At 46.6% G+C, this 27,099-nt stretch overlaps 1 protein-coding gene across 5 annotated transcripts in view; it reads left to right on the top strand.

Moving 5' to 3' along the window:
* The first annotated feature begins 172 nt into the window (after positions 1–172).
* RGMB (repulsive guidance molecule BMP co-receptor b) overlaps positions 173–27,099 on the top strand; it is a 44,137-nt gene continuing 17,210 nt past the window's right edge. The window contains exons 1-4 of one of the 5 annotated variants that reach the window (XM_083464581.1): positions 173–417; positions 2,410–2,496; positions 8,632–8,858; positions 20,506–21,017. In XM_083464581.1, coding sequence (XP_083320707.1) covers positions 2,492–2,496; positions 8,632–8,858; positions 20,506–21,017 — 744 coding nt within the window. In that variant the 5' untranslated portion in view covers positions 173–417; positions 2,410–2,491. The other 4 variants (XM_083464583.1, XM_083464584.1, XM_083464582.1 and 1 more) reach the window with 4 other exon arrangements.

Below are 27,099 nucleotides of genomic sequence, written 5' to 3'. Positions count from 1 at the left end.
GTTGCAAAAGGTAGGCAAGAAAGTCGCTTCCTGTCTCATGGCAGAGACCAGGAGGGACAGCCAGCTGATGGTCCAGATGTTCAGGTACATTCCAGCGGTTTCCGCGAGGGGAGGGAGCAGCGAGCGAGAGGCTGGGACTGGGAGCAGCGCTGCCTTCGCCTCCCTCATTTGTTTGCGGAGAGACCGTGGCGCTGTCGTTAAAGGCACCTCGTCGCCTGCCTCCTCCCTCCCTCCTTCTGTCTCTCCCTCCCTCCCTTTGTGTCAACGCTACGGAGCGCAGGAGGCCGGAGCGGAGCGAGCGCTTCTGGTGGCGGATCCGGAGACCCCGGAGGAGCCGCACCTCCTCGCTGGCTGGCTGGCTGGCTGGCTGGCAGCGCGGGGAGCGTCAGCGATGCAAGTGACGAGGCGATGCTCGCGGTGAGTTTCTTTTCCCGCGGGGGAGGGAGGGAGCGGGAGGGAGATGGACTTTCCCTGCCTCTCCCACTCCTTCGCGCCGGGGGGTCGGCCTCTCCCCCGCCTCAAATAGAAGCTGGGAAATCACTTGTGGAGGGAATTCGCCGCGGGCCAACCTCACACCTGGAGTTTGCAGGCGCCGGCGGGAAAAAGTGCTCCGTCCATGCGAGGCTCGGAGCGCCAGCCTGGCTCTGTCTGAGCCTCATCCGGTGGCAGGGAAAGGCTGCGGAGAGAAAGCTGCTTAGGATCCAGGAGCCGCGCAGCCGGATCCTGAGCCACACTGCTTTCAAAGTAGGGGGGGGGGGTTCGTTAGTGTTGACCACGCGCTTTACCCGGGAGCAAGCCCAGCGCACACACTGGGATTTCTCAGTAAGCAGTCAAGAGATGGTGGATCTCGACGACTGAGGTAATCGGGTCATGCCTACACAAGGATCCCTTTATACTGAGTGACCAGATCGTCGTTGCAAAAGGATCTCATTGTAACCAGCGATCTCCAGTGCCTGCCTGGGTCGAGCAACCGGCACCTGCTGTAGCAATAAGGAGCAGCGATCTTTTGTTATCAGTAACTGAGATTACCCCCCTCCCCTTCCAAAGCACCTGGAAGAATTTTCTTTTTTGTACTTGTGGGGAAGGCGGCGGGGGTCAGAGCAGCCAGCTTGCTGCGGAGAATGAAGCAACCACATCCCACTGGTTCTCACCTGTCCGTTTTTATCCTCACAACAACCCTGAGAGGTAGGCTCGGCTGAGAGAGGCAGAGAATGCCCACCCAACGAGCTTTGTGGCTGAACGCACGAGTGTGAAACCCGAAGTCCTGGTCTGGCCCTCTAACCACTATGCCACACTGCCTCGCTCTCAAGCGATTTCCTCGGAAGCTGCCCGTGTACATTACCCTGGAATGTCATTCTCAAGCCTTTTGCTATCCTTAAATCCAGTTTTCCTGGGAATAAAATCTAGGCTCGGGAGCGCCAGGCTGCGATCTTTGAATTTTCAGAGCGCGGTGATCCCACAGTCCGCTCCTAAAATACCCCTCCTTGCAAGGATTTCAGTGGGTTTCCATACTTCTAAGCAAAGCCGGAGGCTGGGGGGGGGGGGGGAGGTTGGTTCCGTAACACCCTCGGTCAATTGGCAGGTAAAATCCTAGCATGTAATATATACTTGGGAGACACTGAGACTCTCAATCTTAGGGTCGTGAGTGTGAGCCGCACGTTGGGCGACAGATTCCTGTATAGCAGGGGGCTGGACTAGATGACCCTTGTGGTCCCTTCCAACTCTACAGTTCTGGGATTCTAAGAGTTTTCTGAGATATCTTTCTTCCAAGTAAAGCGTGCCCATTTCCGCGGTTTCACCAAACTGGGAGGGAAACTGGTTTTGCCCGCACTTGACGCTGGAAGGAAGGGAGCACCAAGCCAGGAACTAACTGAGCTTCGCGGAGTAAGTTGCGTCTGATGTGTCCTTATCAATTTCAGGGCAGCTAATCTGCAATGTCGGACCCTACCTTAAAAAAAGAAAAGAAAGTGCGGGGGGGGAGCCCCCCTCTCCACCCTCCGTCTTCCTGACAGCCTTCATAACCCGCGTTTTTAGGAAAGCAAAGAGCCTGAAAAACACATTAAAGGGCTCTATCTTCCTTGCTGGGAAGCAAGAGGTTAAACTTTGTTTCGGAGGGACGAGCGTGCTGGTTTCCTGAGATAAATGGGCAGGAAGCAAATTGCTTCCCCTGCTCTCTGGCCAGCGGCTCCCAAATGCTTTTTGCACCTGCTACTCTGCATTTTTGCAGTTCGGCGCTGCAAAAAAAACCCTCCCCCCCTACCCGCGCGATCGCATCACTTCGTTCCAGCCTGGCTCGAGCAGAAAGCCCCTTTCCCCCGGCCCCGGGAAGAGGGACTGTCTCACCGCTACCTTGATTGTTTATTTATTTATTTATTTACGGTTGCTGTTGTTGTTTTCGCTGCCGATCAGGTCCTGAACTACCCGGCGTCCCATCCTCGGAGATGCAGGTTTGACGACGCCCTCGGTTCGCTCGGCGCCGCAAGGGTTAAAGATGATGTAAGTAGCCAAGTATTTTTTTTTTCTTCTTCTTCGCCCGAAGCGGATTTATTAAGCGCTCGGTGGTGGGGGCGCGCGCGCGCGTTTGTGCCCAGACTTCCCGAGATGGCCGGAGGAGAGAAGCAATGGAGGGAGATGGAATGGGACCCCGGGAGTTCTGGGTTCGAGTTTTACAACTACCCCCCTGCGGACTGAATCTGTCCAAACACAGACCCCATCCACCAAGTTTCCAGGATTCAGAATGGTGTGCTGGCAAAACAGTTCTGCAAACGGAAATCGCATCCACAGGGGGGCACTTCAAGCAGCTCACGTTCCTTCTGGGGACTAGTGTTGTTTGATAGAGAAGCCACAGTTTCTTTCACTAACGTTCCTAGCATATGCCTGACACATGACCAGCTACACTATCCTTCCAAGTTTCACTTTCCCCTTCCCTCGGGTTTTCTGTTTACATGTTGATGCCTCCTTCCTGGACAGTAACTGCTGGATCCTAAGTGTGAAGGAAGGCTGACTGGATCCCCTGTTAAGATTTCATTCATATAGGGTCTCCCAGCCTAGCTGGGCAAACCAGCAAGGTGTTAGTGGCTGCGAGCCACTTTCAGGTGGAAAGATTTCACCCCTAGATACTTTATCTAAAAGTGTCTACTTTCAAGGGAATCTGTTCCCAGGGGAAAGTGCTCAAAACTGGGACCTTAATGCCTCTTTACTTGCAAGTACATCTGAGGTGTACTTGCCAATAAACTTGCAAATAAACAAGATATTGGTGCTCAGGGCTCTTGCCGTTTGACTTCCGTCAAGTAAGGCGGTTAAGGATGAGAGGTAAAAAACCGAGTGATCTTGTTACAATTTAATGGATTTAGTAGGAGTCTGAAGTGCTCTGGTGCTTTGTGTGTATTTAAGCTAAAGCTGTGTGTGGATCTGTCTTGTTGATGACAGCAGTGGCGGAACACGGGGCAGGGGCAGAGAGCAGGCGGGGGCGTGGCGTGCCACCTGCAGGGGCGTAACATGCGTCCTGGGGGCGTGGCACCCAGCACGGGGAGGGGGGGCAGCTGCGATGGCACCCCACCGGGATCGTGCTGCCGGGGGCGATGCGCTCCCCTGCACTCCTCTTCCTCCACCAGTGGATGGCAGCGTTTTCTTGCTTTCTCAAAGTCCCGGCCTTATGCAAGGGATGGAGACGCCCTCAAATGGAGGCCAACTCCTATCACCCCTGACCATTGGCCGTGTTGGTTGAGGCTGATGGGAGTTGGGAGTCCAGTAATATCTGGAAGGCCGCAAGTTCCACATCCCTGTCTTAAAACACACACACATTCTTCTGAGTAGCCATATTTAGGCTCGAAACTATGTCACACTGAATTAAGTAGGGCCAACTAGTGAGTTAGCAATCAAGGTGACCATGGCATTTCCTTCAAAAGGCTCTGCCATAGGAACATGGTCAGTGGATGACAGACAACATCTACTATTGCAGCTGGTAACATGTGGAACACATGTGGTCCAAACTTAAGGGGGTCCTCCGTCAGCATAAGGAGAAACTGAACTGCTCAGTGGTTTATTTCCAGTTGATGGTTTTGTTGGAACTTTGCAAACACATGCCAGCACTTCAAACACCAAACTTTTTGGTCACAACAGATCTAAATAAGACTTCATTAGTGGACATATATTATTTTTTTAAAAGCGGGGGGAGTAACCTTTCTAATTCAGGGGTATTATGTCGGCATCAGCATATTTAATAAATAAATAAAGAGAATGTATATGTAGCACATCTCTTAACAGTGGCATCTATATCATTGCAAAAGATGCAACTGAAAAGCATCATTTCCCAGCCTCTCTACAACTGAACAATCAAGCCCCCTTTGGTGAAATGTAGCTTCTTTTAATGAAAGCTGTAACATTTCATGACCTGTGTGTTTACAATAACTCAAGAGCGCCCTCTACAGTGTGAAGGGCTGCCATGCAGTAGAACGAGAGAAGAGAGAGCCTTTTCCTCCAGCGTTTCTTTTTCTAAAAAAAAGTAATTTTCTGCATTCAGTGATGGTCTTCCTGTAATCTATGCTGAAGAGTCAACTGCCCTGAAAAAAACAACAACTTGCATTTAATATACTTATATAAGTTGACATTGATTTTTTCTAACTTCAATTCATTTATGGGTTGGATTATTTCTGGCTTTGAACTATTTTCTCTATATACCCTGAATCTAGTACAGGTTACAGCAGTTAACAGAGCTTTAAAGAGGGCAGGGCCCCAACTCTTCGAGTGGTCATACTTTAGAAATGCATAATTGTCTTAATGCAGGTGGAGGTATAGCGCAAGTTGTGACCGGTGTCTCTTTATTGTTTAAAAAAGTTACCAGAGACAAATGGTTTGTGAATCTCTGGCAAAACAGATATTTTACTATTTAGGCAAAGTGCACTCCTATGCATATTTATTCAGAAGTATGTCACTGAATTTAAAAGGAGTGAGTCAAAAGTAGATGTGTATATAACTGCAGACTCAGTTCTACTGAAATCTGTGGGACTTGGAATGAAACAGATGGGCTGTAAACTAGCTAAAATCACACAGTGGTTTTATAAGATTTTATGGTGATACTAGAAATTTGTACACCTTAAGTGGTTTACTTTGCCTCACAAATGTATCCAGTGAATGCGATGACTTTGTTGAGAAGCACCTGGTTTTGAGGCAGTAATTAAATACACTCTATTTAGTACAGTTTGGTACATATTTACTCAGGAAGGAAGTCCTGGGTTCAATTGAGCTTACTTCCACATAAGTGGTAAAGAACTGAAACAACAGGTTCTCTGTGGGAGTTCATGCATCTCAAAAGCCACTTTTGCTAGTCATTATAACTTGATGGATGTGCAGTGTGTACTGTCCTCAAAACTAGATTAGGAATCTGGAACTTGTGGTCCACTAGATGTTGTCAGACTTCAGTTACCAACAGACCCAGTCAGCAGAGAAAATAGCCAGGGTTAATGGGAGCTGAACTGTAGCCCAATATTATGTGGAGGTTCCCCATCCCCGCTTCAGATCTTGCTAGACCACCAGCTGTTATATAAACCAACTGAGTGTTGACTGCTGGCCCATGTTTGTGTGAACAGAGATGGCTGGTGCCCATTGAGGTTGGAAGGGCAGAATGCAGGGATCCCAAACAGTAGGTGGCGCTTGAGCCAGTACCAGACAGAGTCAACTAATTTTAGTTTCCCCATCATCCTCTTTCCTGCTAAGTTATACAAGGGCAACTCTGGGACTAAGGAAGAAGTTGATGGGTTCTCCCACTACTCACTGCACTAGTCGTGAGAAATAAGGTGGGCAGGTGGGGGCTGGTTGGCAAGGCACTGCCCCACTTGCCCCAGTGAACCAGCCACCACTCTTCACGACTCCCTGCCTGTACAGTGGTGCCTCGGGTTACATACGCTTCAGGTTACACACAGTTCAGGTTACAGACTCCGCTAACCCAGAAATAGTACCTTGGGTTAAGAACTTTGCTTCAGGATGAGAACAGAAATCATGCGGCGGCAGCGGGAGGCCCCATTAGCTAAAGTGGTGCTTCAGGTTAAGAACAGTTTCAGGTTAAGAACGGACCTCCGGAACAAATTAGGTTCTTAACCCGAGGTACCACTGTATAGGTAGGTTTGCATTCTCTTATTGACATGGATATAATCAATGGGGGTTGGGGTTGGGGGACTTCATCTGATCAACTTGTGCAGTTCAGACTTTTGCCAAAGGCACAGGAGCAGCATCGGTTAAAACAATTGCAAAATAAATTGCCTGGATTGCTTGCTTGAAATGTGTGACTATACTGTTGTTTATAAGTGAAACCTCAAACACTCCCTCAAATCACTCCAAAGGCAAATAGCTTGAGAATGATGGTGGTATTTCAAGTTAGTTTTTGTGACCTTGGTGGGACTTCCAAACACATATTTTGGGGGTTGAGGCCACGTGTTTAACAAGGCCCTTGTGCCCTTGCTAGAGAGTCACTCCCCTTGAACTCAGTGAGGGTACAGGGATGCAACGAATAGCAAGTTCTTGCCTAAATGACTTCAGGATTAGGTTAAAGTAGGATCATCAACATTTCCTCTGGCTCAATTCCAGGCCTCTCATTTTTGCATAACAATTCTTCCAAGAAACAGCCTCTATCCAGGTTGGAGGAAAGAGGGTTAATTTTTTTTTTTTTTTTTAAAAAAGGAGCCCTTCTGACTGCCCCAAGGAGATATGCGTGCGAGCTGATGAAAAGGAAAGTGTATTCAAGTGTTAAAGCAATTCGTGAAGATTAGATTCCACTTCACACTTACAGATAAGGAAACTGGATGCTGTTAGACACCCCCCTCTCGCTTCCACGTTGTGTATATCCCGCCCCTCTTCGGCAGACTCCTTGTCCGCGTGCCTGGCAGCAATTTAGTACACTGCCTTCAGCCTCTGGATAGCAGAGAGACAGAAGCAGCAGCTCGGTACGAGATCAGTGCTGCTAACGTTTACATCACAATCCATAAACCATTTCAATAAGAGCTGCCCTCCTGTCAATAAGTGATTATTCTATAGATGCTTAGTCAAGGTAGCGTAACGCGGATTAGTTGCTCTTTAAATTGCCCTGTTTCGCTTAAGCCGCTTTAATGCACCAACCGTACACCAATTGCGTGTGTGTGTGTGTGTGTGTGTGTGTAGCCCTCTCTCCCCCGATCTTTCTTTCTAGAAAATACACTCGAGCTAAGAATAGGCAGGTTGCTAATTATAGATTCTCCCCCCCCCGCATAATATATATAAGTGGAGCTTCCGGTCTCCTTGTTGTTCTTTACAAGTCACTAGGGAAGGGTGGTTGTTACGGATTAATTATACCAGTTCAAACAAAACAACACCCTTTTAAAATGAGAACTGGAAGTGACCAATTGGAGGACGCCTCAGTCCTAATGATGACTAATTTCAAAGCATGCCTGCTTAGGATGGCAACATTAAAATCCAGCCCTTTCTTTAGGGATGCCTAAGGAAGTCGTATGCCCCACTTTCCCCGTCTAACAAATAACTTCGCTGCTAAATCGAGGACGCAAAAAGTTAACAGGAAATTTAACCTGAAGCTGAATCTCTACTGGGGAGAAGACACAGCGCTCTCTCGACCCCTTCAGGCAGAATCCTACGGGCAAACCCCACCCCTACTTTCCAACCATGTTGCTGAAAACAAGCAGCCTTCAACCTTGTTTCAGGATTCTAATTTGGAAGGTTTGCCTAGTCAACGTTCCAGTGTGAAGAGTCCAGGGCTGCGCTGGGCCGGGAACGTGATTGGCCGTTTAAAAAGAAAAAGAAAAAGTTGAATCACGTGGGGGGACCCCCTCCCCTCGAAAGAACAGCTTAGATTACATCAAGCCAGCGCTCACCGGCCGGATCTCTAGTACTGTATAGTCTCGGCAGGAATGTGTGCGCTGGGAGGAAGGAGACGCGGCCCGGGGGTGGTGCGTAAAGGCGCAGACTTCCCGGCAGCGAGGGGGTGGGAATCACTGGAGTGTGAGGGCTCCGCAGTAAAAACAAAAAAGTCTCTTCCAGGCGGGTCCTTTCCCTCCTAGTGTAAGGAGACTCTGCACTAAATCTGCAGCCTGCTTTCCGCTTTTGTTTTGTGCAATTGGCCAGAGCAAAAATAATAATACCGACAGCCAGCCATTGCAAACAGTAAACACCTAAGCAAGTAGGACTGGCTCCTTGGAGAAGAAAAATCTACTCCAGAAATTGGTTTAGTTAGTTGGAGGAGGGAGAAGGAGGAGGAGGAGGTAAGTTCCGGCCTCCTATGAGGGTTGCCTTTGTTTGGCTGAACGGGCTCTGGGAGCCAATGGGAGCGCGCCGGGAGGAGTGGGGCGGGCGGGCGAGCCTGGTGTGAGTGTGTGTGCAGAGCCGAGATTGCTTCCAGTGGGAAGGGTGTCGGTCTGCTTTTCTGCTGCCAGGTCTCGCTCTGCTCGGCGTGAGGACGGGGCCGACCATCTCCGGGGCTGCTCGGTGGCTTTCCGCTCACCCGCTTTGTGTCTCTCTTCTTTCTCCCCTCTTCCTCCTCCTCCCTCCCTCCAACCAACCGCCGCCTCTCCGCGATGCCGCCCTCGCTGGCCTCCGCCTCTGCTCCCGTGTGGCCTGGCGGCCTCTTTCCGCCGTGGGGTTGATCCGAAGGAGGAAGAAGAGGAAGCGCGGAGGCCCGATCGCCTGCTCATGCAGCATCCCCATCGCCGCCGCCGCCCCACCGTTGGAGTCCCGTCGAGCTGCATGGACGGGCATGGGGAGAGCGGCCCCTCTCTGCGCCATCGCCGCCGCCAACGCCGCCAGGGCTGAGCAGCAGCAGCGCCGCCCCCCGCCTGCCCTCCTCGTCCTTTTCAGCCTGGTGCTGCTCCTACACACAGGTACCGCCTGGGCCCCTCTTTGGGCGGGGGTGGAGGGTGGAAACCCCCAAGAAAACGGGCCGGGATGGAGCGGGAAGCGACGCCCCGACGGCTGCGGAGCTGTGTAGTGAGACGTGTTTGTTCGCGAGTTGTTGGTTTTTTTTGGGGGGGGGGTTCCCTTTTTCTTTTCTTCTTAACGGGACGTTTGGTGGCCGAGCTGGGCTGTCCAGATCCGGAGTTCACTTCCTCGGGAGCAAGTGGAAAGCCCGCGATCGCGGAAAGTGCGCGCGCGCGTATGTGTGTGTGTAGAGGAATCTGAAGTTTTTGCGCGACCCACCTGGAGCGTCGCAGGCGGGGCGGACGGCTCCTTGCTGAAGGCGCGTGGTGTTCCGAGGTTGCTCTTGCAAGTGGGAGCCGCTTGTGCCAAAACGCTTGTTTTGCAGCCCGGAGGAATCTGACACACACGCGAAGGCTTCTCCCTCCTCCTCCTCCTCTCCTTTCCGCGGTCTCTGCTTTTAAAAAGCAAGTCTGCGAGCCTTCTCTCCCCAGCAAGGCGGGGGCGCGGAGCTGGCCCCGCTCGACGGAGCGGGGGAGGGGGCTGCCGTGTCTGGGTGAGTTTGATTGGCACCGCTCCCTCCCTGCCCGGGTGTTTACTAAGTCAGCGCCGAGATCAGGTTTCTCTTCTCCTCGCCGCCGCCGCCTCCTCCTCCTCCTTCGCGACGCAGGAAAGAGAGCGCCTGGGCTCTTCTAATCTGCAGCTGGCGTTGAAGGATTTTGGGAGGAGAAGGCGAGGCGATCTCGGTGAAAAGTCGTCGCTTTCCCTTCTTCCCAGCGGCTGAACTTTGAATGCGGATCTGTTTGCGCGGCTGGAATTCGTACTTTTTCTTTTCTTTGCTCCAGTGGTGCAACGGGATGAGGCTTGCTCCTGTTTTGTTTTCTGCAAGATGCCTCTGTCTTGTCAGCTGTCATGCTTTTTTTAAAAAATGGTATTTCTGTTGGCCTTCCTGTAGGAGCCCAAACCTTTGCTTGCTTTCGCCCAGGGAAGCTTGCTGGGCAAAGGACTCCCCCGGCTCAGGCAAACTCATGAACAAAGGTTGGGTTTGTAGCATGGCTTGGGTGGGTGGGGGGACTTTATGGTGTGTGTGGGGAAGGGCAGAGTCTGGTTTGTGTGCAGCAGATCCCAGCTTCAGTCCTTGGCCATCCCCAGGTTAGGGATGGGAGAGTCCGAAATCCTGGTGGGATTCTTCCAGTCAGTGGTAGGCAGTGCAGAGGTAGATGGACCATTGCCTGACTAAGGCAGATTTCGTCTGCTCTTCCTAGCAAAGCATCTTACATCAGTGTGTGAAGGGGATCTGGGTCCCCAACTGTTTTTCTGATAGGGCTTCTGTGCCTTTCACACTTTTGCTTACAAATCAAGTAAGACCTTTTCCTGTCGCTATTGACACACCATAGCAATTTTCAGCTTCTGAATGTCTTGCTTTTAAAGATTTCATTACTGCTTTTCTTTTTCTCGGAGCGAGTGGGAGCACCCAAGAAGTTTCCCAAAAATAAAAAGTCTCTGAAATCAATAGGATTTTGTGCTGGGGTATTTGGTCAGCCATACAGTTTTAAATATTTGTAGGCCCCCTTTCTGGACAACGTGCTCTGAAGGTGACAGCGGTGATATGATACAATATCAATTTAGAAACTATTTAAAACTACAACAGTTAGTAGAAATACTTGAAAATATTGTTCAGTCAGTAGAAAGAAACTGAGAGAGGCCCACTCTGGGTATTCCTTTGTGCAAAAGCAGAGATCAGATGCATTAGTCCCAATGGAAATCTACACAGATGTATTTTGTGAAGTTCTAGATTGCACAAAATTATGCAGTAATACAACCTTGGACTGCTGTGAGAAGAGCTTACTAGAGACATTTCACAGAGTGAGATCACCGTGTCAGAGATTTGTAGAACTGTAGAGTTAGAAGGGGTCAATCATCTAGTCCAGTGCCTTGCAATGGAGGAATCTCAGCTAGATCATACATAACAGATGTCCATCCAACCTGTGCTTTAAAATCTCCAAGGAAGGAGAGTCCACCACTTGTGGAAGTCTGTTCCACTGTCAAACAGCTCTTACCATCAGAAAGTTCTTCCCGTTGTTTAGTTGGAATCACCTTTCTTGTAACTTGAATTGATTGATAGAGGTCCTAGCCTCTGGAGCAGGAGAAAACAAGCTTGTTCCATCTTCCATGTGACAGTCCTTTAGCTGTTTGAAGAGGGCAATCGTGTTTCCTCTGTCTCTTCTTCACCAGGCTAAACATACCCAACTCCTTCGACCATTCCTCATAAGGCTTGATTTCCAGACCCTTGATCTTCTTGGTCACCCTCCTCTTCACACATTCCAGTTTGCCGATATTCTTCTTAAATGGTGGCGCTGAGAACTGGACACAGTATTCCTGGTGTGGTCTGTGCAAGGCATAAGAGAGTGGTATTACTGTGGTTGTTTTAAGGAAAGGGTTGATTTTAGTTTTCCCAATGAGATTTAACTATATGAAACTGTATTATACAGCTTCTGATAGAGCACACCACTTATTGAAGTACTAGAGGCCAACATTTCTTGAATTTTAAGGAAGAATGTGTTGACAAACTGGCTCCTGTCCCAATCTGAGAGCACCAGCTAAATTTAGGATTCCGGGTGTAGAGTAGCTTAGCTTTCAATAGGCTTCATGCTCTCAGTGGTCCACCGAGAGAAGCGATGGTCCTTAATCAAAAGTGAACTCGTGTTTGTGGCTTTTGATTCTTGTGTGTAGGTTACCAACCCGGCAGCCGTAGAATGTGTGAGGTTTTTGTTTGCAGAAGGTGTAGCACTGACAAGTCAGTACTGAACAAAGAACAAATTCTCTTTGTGACTTCCTTTATGAAATATTCAGAAATATTGTTTCTTTGGATCCAGAACTTCTCTTTCTGTTTACAAAGAGGCCCTAGAGCAAAGTCCTGTCTCTTTTGGAACTTTGTAACAAATACTATGAACCAAAACAGTAAGGGAGAGTTCATATGGTATTTTGTTTTGTTTTAAATTCAGTTTATTTATTACACTTTAGAATCATAGAACTGTAGAGTTGGAAGGGCCCCTCAAGATCTTCTAGTCAAAGCCCCCGCAATGCAACTGGATCGGACCTGCAACCTTGGTGTTATCAGCACCACGCTCTAACCAACTGAACTATCCACATTTCCCCCTTCCCCAAGGGGTTAAATGTGGTGTACATGGTTCCTCTGCCTCCATTTTATTTTTTCACAACAATCTTGTGAGGTAGGCTAGATTGAGAGATGGTGACTGGCAGTGGCACAAGCTCATGCAGTGAGTTTTATGGCCAAGTGGGGAATTTGAACCCTGGGCTCCCAACAAACACTCTTAAATGTACACCACACACTTGCTGCATTCAACAGGTGTACACTCTTATGTCCCATTGGTATGCAGTAGTTGAGTTGTAAACTCACATACAGTGGTACCTCGGGTTAAGTACTTAATTCGTTCTGGAGGTCCGTTCTTAACTTGAAACTGTTCTTAACCTGAGGCACCACTTTAGCTAATGGGGCCTCCCACTGCTGCCGTGCCGCCGGAGCACGATTTCTGTTCTCATCCTGAAGCAAAGTTCTTAACCCGAGGTAATATTTCTGGGTTAGCGGAATCTGTAACCTGAAGCGTATGTAATCTGAAGCGTATATAACCCGAGGTACCACTGTACAATATTCAATGAGGGTACATCTCCAGTATGTATACATACATGTTTGCTGCCATCAAAAGAAAATGGCTTCAGTGACGCTTATTAAGTGCATCACTGAAGCAATTCCTTTTACTGGCAACAAGGCAAGGCATGCTGGGTCTGCTACACTTCCTGTTCCCTACCAAGATTAACATTCAGTGGAAAGAGTTGTGGTAGAAAGTGGAATGTAGACCTACCCTTTTCATCTATTCTGCATTTTCTTAATCTTTAACCAAAACATCAATTTTTAAAATGAAAAACCCCAACTTCTGTAACACCATAATTTTAGTTACTAAAATACTGTAAATACAAAATTCTCAGTGTCTCTTATTCCTAAAAGTATGTATGGCTTGCTTTAATTTACATACAGCACCATCCTATACACATCTACTCAGATGCAAGTCCTATAGAGTTCAGTGGGATTAATCTGTATAACTGCAGCCGTAAATGCATTGAATATTTACATTTTGAGGAGGATGGGGCTGCAAGAAAAACACCAAGCTGCTTAAAATAGCATTTGAACTGGAAATTATTTTTCCAACATGGTATCTCTGATTCCCTCTTGGGGGTATGTTAAATATACAGAACTGTATCCAAAATAGACATACTTCTGCGGGTTAGAGAATATTAAAAAAATGTACATTAAAGACACCAGGAACCCCTGTTAAGATTTTCCAGCTGGGACCTGATGAGAAATCCTATGCTAAGGTTGCAAATCTAGGCACGTTTACCTGGGAGTAAGTCCTATTGCACCCCAGGAGGTCTGATATACAGTGGTACCTCGGGTTACAGACGCTTCAGGTTATAGCCTCCACTAACCCAGAAATAGTACCTTGGGTTAAGAACTTTGCTTCAGGATGAGAACAGAAATCGCATAGCGGCAGCAATGGGAGGCCCCATTAGCTAAAGTGGTACCACAGGTTAAGAACAGTTTCAGGTTAAGAACGGACCTCCAGAACGAATTAAGTTCTTAACCCGAGGTACCACTGTACGAATAAACAAGTTTTTACAGATAGCACTGTAAATGAGAACGTGTACAGAAATAAGCAAGATGTTGACTGTGGCTACTCCAAAACGATGCCAACTCAGTGGGTTGCATTGGAATGAAGCACCCGTGAGTTCAAGGCTGGTTCAAGGGAGCTGGGCATGTTTAGCCTGGAGAAGAGGAGGTTAAGGGGTGATATGATAACCATGTTCAAATATATAAAAGGATGTCACATAGAGGAGGGAGAAAGGTTGTTTTCTGCTGCTCCAGAGAAGCGGACACGGAGCAATGGAGCCAAACTACAAGAAAGAAGATTCCACCTAAACATTAGGAAGAACTTCCTGACAGTAAGAGCTGTTTGACAGTGGAATTTGCTGCCAAGGAGTGTGGTGGAGTCTCCTTTTTTGGAGGTCTTTAAGCAGAGGCTTGACAACCATATGTCAGGAGTGCTCTGATGGTGTTTCCTGCTTGGCAGGGGGTTGGACTCGATGGCCCTTGTGGTCTCTTCCAACTCTATGATTCTAGGATTCTATGATTCTACATTGCCATCTTGGAGCAGGTGGGCACACACCTACAAGCTGCCCACCACCTCAGCCCCACCACTGCAGCTCTGCCCCCTCATGTGCCACGACTTATCAATGCCACCAGTTGTTGGAAGAGCTCCATGCAGGAAAAGTACAGTATTATATACATAACATGTTTTGATTTATAAAAGAACCCAGTGTTCAAAATTAGCCAGGCGCCAAGCGCTTTTTGTGACCATGTGCAGATCTTTGGATGCCAGGATGGCGACTGACATCTCCATCTGGCTGGCCCCTCCAGCTTTCTTAAACAGAAGAACTTATATATTTTTTTGCATTTGCGCCCCGTCTTTTCCTTCAAGGGGTACATGGTTCACCCCCTCCTCAGTTAATCCCTACAAAGACCCAGTGAGGTAGGCTAAGAGGTAAGTGACTGGCCCAATGTCACCTAGCGAGCTTTGTGCCTCAGTGGGGATTTGAACCCTGATACTCCATGTCTTAGTCCTGCACTCTAACCACTATGCCACACTGGCTCCCTAGAGTACTTCTGCTCTATAAATTAAGTAGGCAAAGAAATATGGGGAAAGCCATATATGTCCCTTATATCTGAAATACTTTCCTTGGAAGCTTGAGTTTGTTATAGTCTGGATTGTTTTATTTGATGTTTCAATGTGTGCTCAAGCAGAAAGGTGGGTACACTTCAGGTTTTTTCATACATGGGGATAAAGGAGTAAGGGTCAGGGTGAATACCTCCACCCAATTCCAGCCCACTTCTGGCAGAGCTTCTTTCTGCTTCCTGAGGCTCAGTCTCGCAGGTCTTCCTGTTGTGACCTGCTGCTGGCCCTGTCCTGTACTTAGTCATGAAGTTGTAGGCCTGTAATCTTTTATTATTTTCAGTACACACCAGGGTGGATAAAAATCAATGGTGTGTGTGTGTGTGTGTGTGTGTGTGTGTGTGTATGAATGATTTTTTTATTTAAATCAGATTTTTTAAAAATTTAAATTGGATTTATTTGATTTAAATAAGATTTAAATCAGATTGGATTTTTAAATAAAACACTTTTGGAGAAAAAAATCTTTCTAAAGATAGTTTTCTGTTTAAGTTACATTATAGTCCAAAGGCTTTTTATCAGGAAATAAGGATTTGTTTTTTAAGTTTTTCATGTTTGCTAAAACTCAGTCTAAGTTTTGTTTTTTTTTAATTGTTTAACCACATCAGTTAAACAAACATGGATAGATATGCTGTAATGTTATTGTTTTAGTTAAATAAATGGTTTGAATTGTTATTAAGGAAATGATTCTTTTTCTCCTTCCAATAAAGGTACAGCAGAAAAGTTGTCCAAATATAAACAGTAACTTATTAAACCTCACAATAATTTCACAAAAGGCTCTAGCTTGCAACACTCCTCCCTCAGCAATAGGAAGTAGGCTCTCGGCTGGAGTGCTATAACAGGTCTTAAAGGGACTATTGTGAGTGCAGTGCCTAGACGGTTGAACTAGGACCTGGGAGACTAGGGTTCAAATCCCCACTAGACCAAGCTCCTAAAATGCTTTTCTTTCTTTCTTTCTTTCTTTCTTTCTTTCTTTCTTTCTTTCTTTCTTTCTTTTTCTTTCCCTCCCTCAAATCTCTCCCCCCCCCCCAGTTTCTTAGAAAGCAGATTCTTCTCAGAAACAAGTGCTTTTATTGCCATGCAATCAGAGACGGTCTATTTCTTTATTTCTGTTGATGTGACGAAACAGGCCGATCTATAAATCGTAATGCAGAAGGACACTGATTTTCTTTCCCAGTGAACAGGGAAACCAACAACAGCAACAAAACCCCTCAACGTCATGCGTTACCCTTATTAGGGTTTTTATTCCCTGGTGCACTTTTGTGTTAATCTGAGTTTGAAAACAAGAGCCGTTGCATTCTGGTGTCCATGGAAACCAGTTAATTAAAAGGGGGAAATGAATGCTATTGTCATTTATTTCGGTTGCTTTCTCCATTTACAACCAAACACAGATGCCCCACTGTTTCTGTGTTGCTCTTCATCTTGGCATTTTGATTAGTTGGGAAATTGCTTACTAATGTGAGCACAACTGAATTTTACAGCTTGCAGTGGTGGATTCTCCTTCCTTGGAGGTTTTTAAGCAGAGTTTGGATGGCCATCTGTCATGGATGCTTTAGTTGAGATTCTTGCATTGCAGGGAGTTTGGAGTAGGAATTGTATGATTCTACAGTTCCCAAGACACCATCCTTTCTTAAGAGAGCAAAGCACATTATGGCACTCCTTTGAAATGCTCCCGTGTGATGCTCAAGCAAAATCCATGGTATATGGCTTAGAAATAGCTTTCGCTAAATGAGCATATCCTTAGCACAAAATACAGGGCAATTTAATATGGCTAGCTTTTCACTGGGCAATGTAATTAAATCTGTTTTGAAAAGTGGCAAGGCTTTGTGTGTGGAATGCTGTTTTAGACTCTTCAGAAGTTTATCCTGGGTGGAATGCTGGAGAGTATGAAAAGACAAGTGTTCAAGATATTTGAGACTACACCCTTTAGCTGCGCAGTGAGCATGCAAAAAACTGGATTTAATTATGTCGGTGCATAGCACTTCTAGAGCACTTCTCTCGTTTCTTTCTCCTCTAAACTGCCTCCCCACCAACCCCCCAAATGTGAAAAGCTATCCAACTTTATAATGGAGAAAAGATCATTTTATTCCTTCCCTTCTCCATCATACGTTTGTATGTGTGTTAGCCAGCTTTATTTTTGGGAGGTTTGAAGATAATTCCACAGGTCTAGGACATTCCGATTTCTTTTCAAGTATCCTTTTAAAAAATTAAACATGTCAGAATTACATGTGTAAAGTTTGCATTGAAAGATGCAGAAAAACACTCAAGATTTCATCAGTTTGTGCTGGAAAGCTTAATTCCCTTGCAGCCTTCTTTGGTTTCAAATTAGCATGATAAATTCTCTTTTATTTTTAAAAGGGCATGTTGTTAATTCTCTCCCTTCCCCCAGTTGTGGACACAGCCCATCAAGTCTTACATCTGCAAACTGGTTTAACTGAAACATGTATTCAAGTAACATGATAAAAGCCCTAAAATTTACAACAAGTGAGCCATGAAATTATATTCTTTATCATAATTAAGTTCTTCTTTTTTTAAAAAAACCAACCTGTCTTTTAAAGCTTATGCATAACATATCTCTGTGAGCCCCACAATGAATGCTAGCTTTTCTAAATTACTTAGCTTTGGATCAGTACTTTTATTCTGGAGGTACTCAGGGGTAGGCGCAGTGCTATTTTTCTAGAAAAACTCACCACGAACTCTTAGAATGACAATGAGGCTCGCCTGAGAGGTGTTGGAACTAAGTTCCGGAGAGTTCCGGCTGGAAAAAAAGCATTGGGTACACAGTACCAGTATCTTTTTTCTACAATAAAAGCATTGTGTCTGATACTAGGATTAAATACGGGCACTATGTATTTTTAAGGGGGCGGAAGTTGCCCCAGCATCCTAAAACGTGTTCCTTCCCTGCTCACTTTACTATTTCGTGTATACAGTTGTTCCTTGGTTCTCAAACTTAATCCATTCCGGAAGTCCGTTCCAAAACCAAAGTGTTCCCAAACCCATAGAAAGTAATGCAAAATGGATTAATCCATTCCAGACTTTTAAAAACAACCCCTAAAACAGCAATTTAACATGAATTTTGCTATCTCGCGAGACCATTGATCCATAAAATGAAAGCAATAAACAATGTACTGCAGTCACACAATCAGTCAGTAGCTGAACTGGGTTCCACACAGTCACAAAAGAAAAAGAAAAAAGCCACAAAAACGCAGAAGAAATAGCAAAAAATCAGACAAACCTCAGCGTAACACTCAAAACGGAAGTGTGGCACTCAAATCGGAAGCGTAACACTCAAAACGGAGCACGTTCGGCTTCTGAAAAAAGTTCGCAAACCAGAACACTTCTGGGTTTGCAGTGTTTGGGTTCCAAGTTGTTTGAGTACCAAGGTGTTTGAGAACCAAGGCACCACTGTACCTCACTTTTCTCGCAAATCGCTCAAGATGGCACGCGGCTCTCTCTTCTTTTCCCCTCCCCACCCCTCCATTTTATATTTGCAACAACCCTATGAGGTAGGCTGCATCATTAGGGAGCGAGCAAGAGACCCTCGAGGGACTAGCATTAAGCACCTCTGGAAGGGCAGCTAGAAAACTAGTGCTGTTCAGCTGCAAGATTTCCTTGCTGTTCTGTGGCTGAGGTACATATTGTTAGTTGGCTTCTTCCATGCTCTTGGAAAACATGCTTTAAAGAAGCATATGTGCAACAGGGGACCTCTGACAGGTCGGGAGCTCCCTCGCGCATTATGGTTTGGCCATGTGCTTTGCATGCGCCTGTCGAAAGCATTATGTGCATAGCGGTCCCAGAGTGCAAATGGAGATGGCCTATTGTGTTGATTTTACTAGGGCTCTCCTGGCTTGTGGGCCTTCAGTTGAGTTAAAGCAGGGGTCAGCAAACTTTTTCAGCAGGGGGCTGGTCCACTGTCCCTCAGACCTTGTGGGGGGACAGACTATTTTGGGGGGGGGGAATGAACGAATTCCTATTCCTCACAAATAACCCAGAGATGCATTTTAAATAAAAGGACACATTCTACTCGTGTAAAAATACGCTGATTCCTAGACTGTCCATGGGCCGGATTGAGAAGGCGATTGGGCCGGATCTGGCCCCCGGGCCTTAGTTTGCCTACCCATGAATTAGAGCATAATGTCAAGGTTGCAGGTTCAATTCCTGCGTGGGACAACTGCAAATTCCTGCATTGAAGGGGCTTGGACTGGATCATTGTCAGGGTCCCTTCCAGGTCTACAATTCTATTATTCTGTGATTTTCCTTAATAACTGAGAATGGGGGGGGGGGGACACTTTTCCAGGCACTCACTGAGCCAGACTCCTGCCCCCCTCAAAAAACCCAGGCAGTCATGAAATAGTGTGAAGTTGGGAGAGTCTGGTTTTTTTATATTTAAATGCGAATTGAATTGTAAATTTACCACCTGCATTCCATAGCCCGTCTCCCCCTTAGGCTAGCCAGGCGTAGCTGCAGCATGTGGTTTCCGTAGTTAACAAATATTAAGTGTAGTTTTAAATAATTATGGGACTGTGGTCGATAGGGAGAGGTGGGGCAAAATCTCTGTTTAAAAAAAATAAACCCCAAGTACTCCGCTTTCAGCCATGAAGGAAAGTAAGACTAAAATCTGGACTCTCCCAAATAAAGAGTGTGACTTAACAGGCTCTTTTCTTTCTGCTTTGTAGAATATGTGCAGGTTATGTGCATGGTCACATTCACGCCATATGTTTAAAACACTGTGACGCCACTTTATTCAGTCGTGCCCCCACCAAATTCTGGGAGTTGTAGTTTGGTAAAGGTACAGAGGGTTCTTAGGAGTCCCCTGTTCCCCTTGCAGAGCAACAATTTCCAGAGTGGTTCAATAGCCAATCCCTCTTTCACAGGGAACTCTGGGAATTGCATCTTGGCCAGCCTTCAGCCAAATTGAATATTAATAGAATCGTAGAGTTGGAAAGGAACCCCAAGGATCATTCAGTCCCAACCCCCTGCAGTGCAGGAATCTTTTTGCCCAATGTGGGACTTGAATGCACTGCCCTGTGATTAAGAGTCTCACGCTCTACCGACTGAGCCAGATGACAATAGAAGCTGCAACTCACTCATCTGGAGTTAGCCTCTCTGAAGTCGCTGGTGTTTTTCTTCTGACTGAGCATGGATAAGAAAAAGCCCTTTTGGAGCATGCTCTCATGGAGTAATAAAAAAAGTTTTGCTGAAAGTCCTACTGTTTGAAAGTCCATCTGTTTGAACATATCATATACAGTGGCCGCTCGGGTTGCAAACGTGATCCGTGTGGGATGCATGTTCGCAACCCACAGTCTCCGCAACCCGCAGCAGCGCATCTGCGCATGTGCGGGTTGCGATTTGGTGCTTATGCGCAAAGCGCAATTTAGCGCTTCTGCGCATGTGCGACTGCCGAAACGCGGAAGTAACCCGCTCCAGTACTTCTGGGTTTTGGCAGTCCACAACCCCAAAAAACGCAACCTGAAGTGTCTGTAACCCGAGGTATGACTGTATATAATCCGAGGGCCTTCTGGCAGTTTCCTCACACTGCAAAGTGAAGTTACAGGGAACCAGGTGGAGGGCCTTCTCTGTAGTGGCACCCTCACTGTGGAACTATTTGACTTTTAGAAGACATCTGAAGGCAGCCCTGTTTGGGGAATTTTTTAATGGTTGATGTTTTATTGTGTTTTTAAATATTTTGTTAGCAACTGTGCAGGGTGGCTGGGGCAGTCAAATGGGTGGCATATAAATAATGTTGTTGTTGTTGTTTCTTTTATGAAAACAAATCACGCCCAGTAATGTCCGCTCTTCTTTTGCCCAGGCGATTGCCAGCTGCAGACGCCATGTCGAATCCAGAAGTGCACCACGGACTTTGTGTCGCTGACTTCTCACCTGAACTCTGCCCTTGATGGCTTTGATTTGGAATTCTGCAAAGCCTTGCGTGCCTATTCCGCCTGCACCTACCGCAACTCCAAAGTCTGTCGCGGGAACCTGGTCTACCATTCGGCTGTGCTGGGGATCAGCGATCTCATGAGCCAGAGGAACTGCTCCAAGGATGGCCCGACCTCCTCCACGAACCCCGAAATCACCCACGACCCGTGTAATTACAGCGGCCGCCAGGGAGCCGGCGAACTTCGCGGGGGAGGAGAGCAGACTCCGCCCACGTACTTTTTCTGTGGCCTGTTTGGAGACCCACACCTGCGGACCTTTAAGGATCACTTTCAGACGTGCAAAGTGGAAGGGGCGTGGCCCCTCATAGATAACAACTACTTGTCGGTGCAGGTGACAAATGTGCCCGTGGTCCCCAGATCCAGCGCCACTGCCACAAATAAGGTGCGTTCAAGGCCCACGCCTTATTTTCCTCTTTAAAAAGTTACAGTGGAATTTGAAATTTATAGACGGCAGGATTTTGATGAATTGCGATATGGAAGAAAGGACAAGCCACAAAGCTGTGCCAGGCAAGGAATCCCTAGGCTGGCTTATGCGAACCAGCCTGGCTGACCTAGTAAATCTGTTAGCATGACAAAAGGGTGTCCATGGGTCATCCCAGAGGAATCCTTTGGCCTGGAGAGACAGATGTTGCTGAGGTGATGGGGTACGTTTTTGAGGTGACAGGAAAAGAGAGTTGTTGGGTTTTTTTATAGCAAGGTGTTCTGGGAAGAAGAAGGGAGAAGAAAGACTGGGATCCATCTTGGGCAGGCTGGCTGAAGGCTGGCTTCACTGCTGTGGGGGACAAGCCCCTCTTGAAGTGACCATGCTGTAAGATCCGGGCTTCCTCCCCGCAGACTGAATTGGTAAATAGGTGATTAAACCAGATTTCTTAAAGCTGCGGCAGTCTCTGACGTGTCTCAGTTCTGCAAAGGAGTACTGACCCTGGGTGGGTGCCTGGAACCCCCTGGGATCTTGCAGAGAGTGGCGGCACACGATCTTTATAACAATATTTTAAATCCGAAACTTTCCTCCCTCCCCCTTTTTGGTGCTGGTGGCGTGAAAGCAGAGCTGATGCATGTGAATGCATGTTTAATTCTTTCAGACTAGAGGATATGTAATCATTAAGCATGCTCACAGATAGTTGGCCAAGAAGAGACAGCTGGTTTTAAGGAGCAGCTCACCTGCCTATGCTATGCAATCACCAAGGGAAGGTCTCTTGTGCTGTGGGCAGAGAACATTGGCTGAGAGTTGATGAAGATTGGAGGGTATATGAGCAGCATTAAAGGTCTCCAAATCCCGAAGGAAAGGTGTGGTTGGGAATAACTTGGAAGGAATTGCACTGTGGCGAAGTGCATTTGTTGGTGTACAGTCTGTAAATAAGGTTTGGTGGAAAGGAGATTGAGCTCTACTAGCCAGTTTTCGATTGGCTGTGTTGTGCCTGGCGTCTGAGTGCAATAGGAGATGGATTTTGACACGATAGAGCATGGTGCTGATAAGGCCAAGGTCGCAGGTTCGATCTCCATAAGGAACAGCTGCATATTCCTTCATTGCCGGGGGTTGGACTAGATGATGCTTGGTGTCCCGTCCGAGTGTACAGTTCTGTGATTCTACGAATTATTCTGTTCTTTAGCAAGAGTACATACTTGGGATCACACGACAGAGATGTGTTAATGCCCACTGTTAAAGAGATCCTGAAAACGCACTCTTGTAAATGTAAAGTGTGCTGGACTATGAGAATGCTAAGTTTTCTTTTTAAATGTTTATTATTAGTATTATTAAAATAAATAAATACATTCAAATTAAATTATACAGTGCTGATGCTAGTGGGATAAATGGCACTTCTGGCATCTATTGTCTTAAATTTTGTGAGTGGTAGGATTAAAACACTGAAAAGCACCTCCCCACCCCCTTATGAGGAATATTTCCGACTGAGAAGAGCTGTATGAAAGACGTGACTTGTTTGTATAAATTAAAAAGGTGGAGGCTCTGGGTCACTGCTCTTGGCAGATTTAGTCTGACATTATTCTAGTGGGTGGGGAACTTCCCTCTTGACTCAAAGATGGCTTTGGCCCATATTGAGCCAGTGTTGTAGTCCATTAAGTTCAATGAGACCTGAGTTCAAATGCTAAGACCCGCGGAGGGGAAAATGGAGATTTGTCTTAGAAGCTGCTTCTGAGAATGACTTCATTAAGGAAACGCTGTTAGTGCCTCTGGGCTTTTGGGCTAAAGAGCAATCTGAAGTGCAGGGTGGTTATTAAAAACAACAACACAAAAGTGACGTAATGCTGCTTTCAGAGTGCCAGTGGAAGCATACAATTAGCAATTTGTAAGATAAGTATTTTGGGAAGAACAATATGTTTGGTCCTTTTCTATGCATAATTGACCCTTAATGCCTGTAATTTGGTGTTGAGGATGCTACCACAGCCCCTGCTCCCCTCCCTCCCCCCAAAAAATTCTGCCTGCATATCAGCTCGAAGCTGCACACACAATTTGATCTGGGGTGTGTTAATGTTTTTTTAAAGCAAAAAACCCTCATGACCTTCCAAAGTGCTTTTTGTGTGTGTGTGTGTAGCCATGGAGTCATTTTATGACCTAACTATTCAACATGCTAAGAGACGCAGGTGGCGCTGTGGGTTAAACCACAGAGCCTAGGACTTGCTGATCAGAAGGTCGGTGGTTCGAATCCCCACGATGGGGTGAGCTCCCATTGCTTGGTCCCTGCTCCTGCCAACGTAGCAGTTCGAAAGCACGTCAAAGTGCAAGTAGATAAATAGGTACTGCTCCGGTGGGAAGGTAAATGGCGTTTCCGTGCGCTGCTCTGGTTCTCCAGAAGCGGCTTAGTCATGCTGGCCACATGTATGCTGGCTCCCTCGACCAATAAAGCGAGATGAGCGCCGCAACCCCAGAGTCAGTCATGACTGGACCTAATGGTCAGGGGTCCCTTTACCTTTTACTCAACATGCTATCAAGCCCAGTTCAATAACTTAATGGTGACTTTTAAGGCCCTGAATTGCTTGGAACCCAGTTATCCAAAGGCCCCCTTCTCCTTACTCTGTCCTGTCAGGGATTAAAGTTCTACTGGGAAGGCTCTTGACACCATCTCTGAATCATGCTCATAGTTCAGCAACTTGAGAGAGGCCTTCTCCTAGGTGGTACCCCAGCTGTGGAATGCCCTCCCCTTTGAAAAATGGCTGGCACCAATATTATTTAGTGTTGCATGCTGGCTACGAACTTAGCTTTTCCACCAGGTGCTTAATTTGTCAGGCCAGCAATAGAGATATTGAAGAAGAGCAGGTGCAATATTTGTGGTGGTTGTTTTTCGCAGAATCATAGAGTTGGAAGGGACCATGAGGGTCATTTAGTCCAACCCTATGCGATGCAGGAATCTTTTCCCTAACATGGGGCTGGAGCCCACAACCCTGAATTTGTATCCCACCATTTCTCGAAGCACCTTAAGGCGTTGTACACCTCCCTCCCTCCCTCCTTCTCTCATCCTCACAACAGCCCTGCAGGGTAAGTTAGGCTGTGAGAGAATGATTGACCCCCAAGTCACCCACTGGGCTTCATGGCCGAGTAGGGATTTGAAATCTGATCTCCCCAGCTCTTAGTTCAGCACTCTAACCCAGGGTTTCTCAAACTTGGGTCTCCAACTGTTTTGGACTACAGATCCCATCACCCCTGACCATTTGTCCTGCTAACTAGGAACGATGGGAGTTATAGTCTAGCAGCAGCTGGAGACCCAGGTTTGGGAAACCCTGCTCTAACCGCTGGCTTTTGGTAATTTTTTTATCTTAAACTATGTCACCCTCCCCGCGATCTCTTGCTGACGAAGGCTGAGCTAAAGGTGAAATTAAAATAAATTTCTGTGTGACGTTTAGTTCTCTTGGATAGAGAGGTTTGAGTAAGTGAGCTGTCAGATACCGAAGTGGATGCTCTTCTGAGTGGTGCTGTCTTTTGTTACTACTTAATGTGGTTTTGAAGTTGCATTGCCCAGGCTCGCAATCCTGGGGAAAGCGCTGCGTTCAACACCCTGCCTTTTAACAACAGAAGCCGGCAAGCACAAAAAATGAAAATGGAAAATGAAAATACCATCGTCAATGTTAAGAGGTGATTGATCCAAAGCGTGCATCTGCATCCACAGGGATGTTCAAATAGGCAGAAGCAACTAATGGGATGTGGGTGTGTTCATTAAAGAGACTTTGACTGTAGGATGTCTGAAAGAGGTTTCTTGGCACTGGTGATTCTATTGGATGCTACACAGACCTTGAGGTTTTGCTTCCACTGCCAGGCAATTAGGCTTTTATCAGAATACCTTTGTGCTGTCATGGAAGCCGTGCATGACATACCTCTGAAAGCCTTAATGCATTTACTTGAAACCCTTTGAGTTCTGTTGCTTAAACATTCCCTTTTTAAAGATGCGTTATGGAAAAATCTTCCGTTTTCTATAGTTCTTTTCTCACGTTTACCCATGCAAAGTTGCATAAAGCATCCACCATTTTCAGGGTGGCTTAATGACAACAAGTCAGTCGCTTCTCTTCTTTTTAACAAAACACACCACGCCCCCCGGTTAAATAATAATGATAATTATTATTATTAATTTTGCTGTCAAAAGTGATCTCTCCAAACAAGACATCTAGTGAGCGAGAACGGTCACCTATTTTTGGAAGAACGAGTCTTTGGAATTAAAGTCTGCATATTACAAGTTCTGCTAAGCAGTATAGATTTCTCATTAAAAAGACAACAGGCTGAATTTAGACTGGAATAAATATCCCCCACCTCCCCCAGAACAGACTGCTCACTTTGGTTGTGAGTTAAAGCAGCAGGAATTTCAGCAGCGTTCTTTTTAGGTTTGAAAGTAAGAGCCCTCTTTCAGCATTAGCCAAGGGGGAATGTATTTACCTAATCTCAAGGAGGGCAATACCATTTTAACTATCTGATAAAAGACACAACATACACAGTACAGGCAGCTCCCCCCCCCCCCACTTACGTGGAGGTTACTTCCGTGCACATAAGTGAAATCGGGTAAAGTGGGGAGCACCCTTTGAACCCCCTCTCTCTCCAATCCAGACCCCAAATACTGATACAGTGGTACCTCAGGTTACAGACGCTTCAGGTTACAGACTCCGCTAACCCAGAAATAGTACCTCGGGTTAAGAACTTTGCTTCAGGATGAGAACAGAAATTGTGCTCCGGCGGCATAGCAGCAGCCCCATTAGCTAAAGTGGTACCTTAAGAACAGTTTCCGGTTAAAAACGGACCTCCAGAACGAATTAAGTTCTTAACCCGAGGTACCCCTGTATCCAGAAATATCCACAACTAGGATGGAAGCTCTGGGGCTGGCTGGAGACAGCTCAGGGAAGCCGTGGCTGTTGCTGCTACGATACTGCACACATCAGCTGTTAGGCGGGGAGGCTGCGCAGCGTAAGCAAAGCCCCACTGCACCTCTGGTTTCTTAGGGGCTTTCTCTGCCCTCAATGATGTTCTCTTTGGGGGAGCATCTCCTCTCAAGCTGTGAGGACTTTTCAGCTCTCTCCCGCCATTTCTGGGTTTGAATTGAACTAGTTAATTATTTCCCTGCGATGTGCATATATGTGGTCGTGTAATCACACGTAAGTCAGGCTGGGCACCTGTATTGCACACTAAAATGAATTTGGATGTTTGGTGACCTTGGAGAAAATAGGCAGGAGCAGTAATTCACGTTGTCTGGAGATATGACAAATTTAACCGGGGTGGGGAACTGGCGGCCCATGTTTCACATCTGACTCATAAGGCCTGAAAGCCCCACCCCCTGTCTTGAGTTGGTGGGGGTGGGGAATGCCTTGCTCTTCTTAATCAATATGCACCTTACAAATCAGGAAGCATGGAATGAACTTTGCAAGTGTTGTACAGTGGTACCTCGGGTTAAGAACTTAATTCGTTCTGGAGGTCCGTTCTTAACCTGAAACTGTTCTTAACCTAAGGTACCACTTTAGCTAATGGGGCCTCCCACTGCCGCCGCCACACGATTTCTGTTCTCATCCTGAAGCAAAGTTCTTAAGCCGAGGTACTATTTCTGGGTTAGTGGAGTCTGTAACCTGAAGCATCTGTAACCCAAGGTACCACTGTATTCCCGTAGGCACCAGTGTGGGTTTTTCAGTAACAACTGTGGAATCTCCGAATGTGCTTCTGATGTGGTGCTGGGTTTTGGCTGGCAGCAGAAGATCTCCAGCGAGTCGGAGACTGGACATAAAAGTTACTCATCTCCCTGCAAGAGTAATATAGCATTACTGATTGCTGTGAATTAACACAGCATTCTATGGAAACCTCTTCCTTGACACACCCTGTTGTAGCTTTGATGATCTTATGCTTACTTCCAATCAGGGTAGGTTTAAGAGGTCTGCTTCATTTCCTTTGCTGGTTTCTTGCAAGGTTGGGAGTACCTTGCAGCAGATGCAGTCATCGAGGTTGTAAACAATCTGTGTTGTAGAGAAGAGTTCGCCTTTCT

Source organism: Podarcis liolepis (assembly GCF_965112155.1).
Source record: "Podarcis liolepis genome assembly, chromosome: 11".
Taxonomy (NCBI): Eukaryota; Metazoa; Chordata; class Lepidosauria; order Squamata; family Lacertidae; genus Podarcis; species Podarcis liolepis.
Note: the sequence above shows the minus strand (reverse complement) of the source record. Positions and strands in the feature narration are given on the sequence as shown.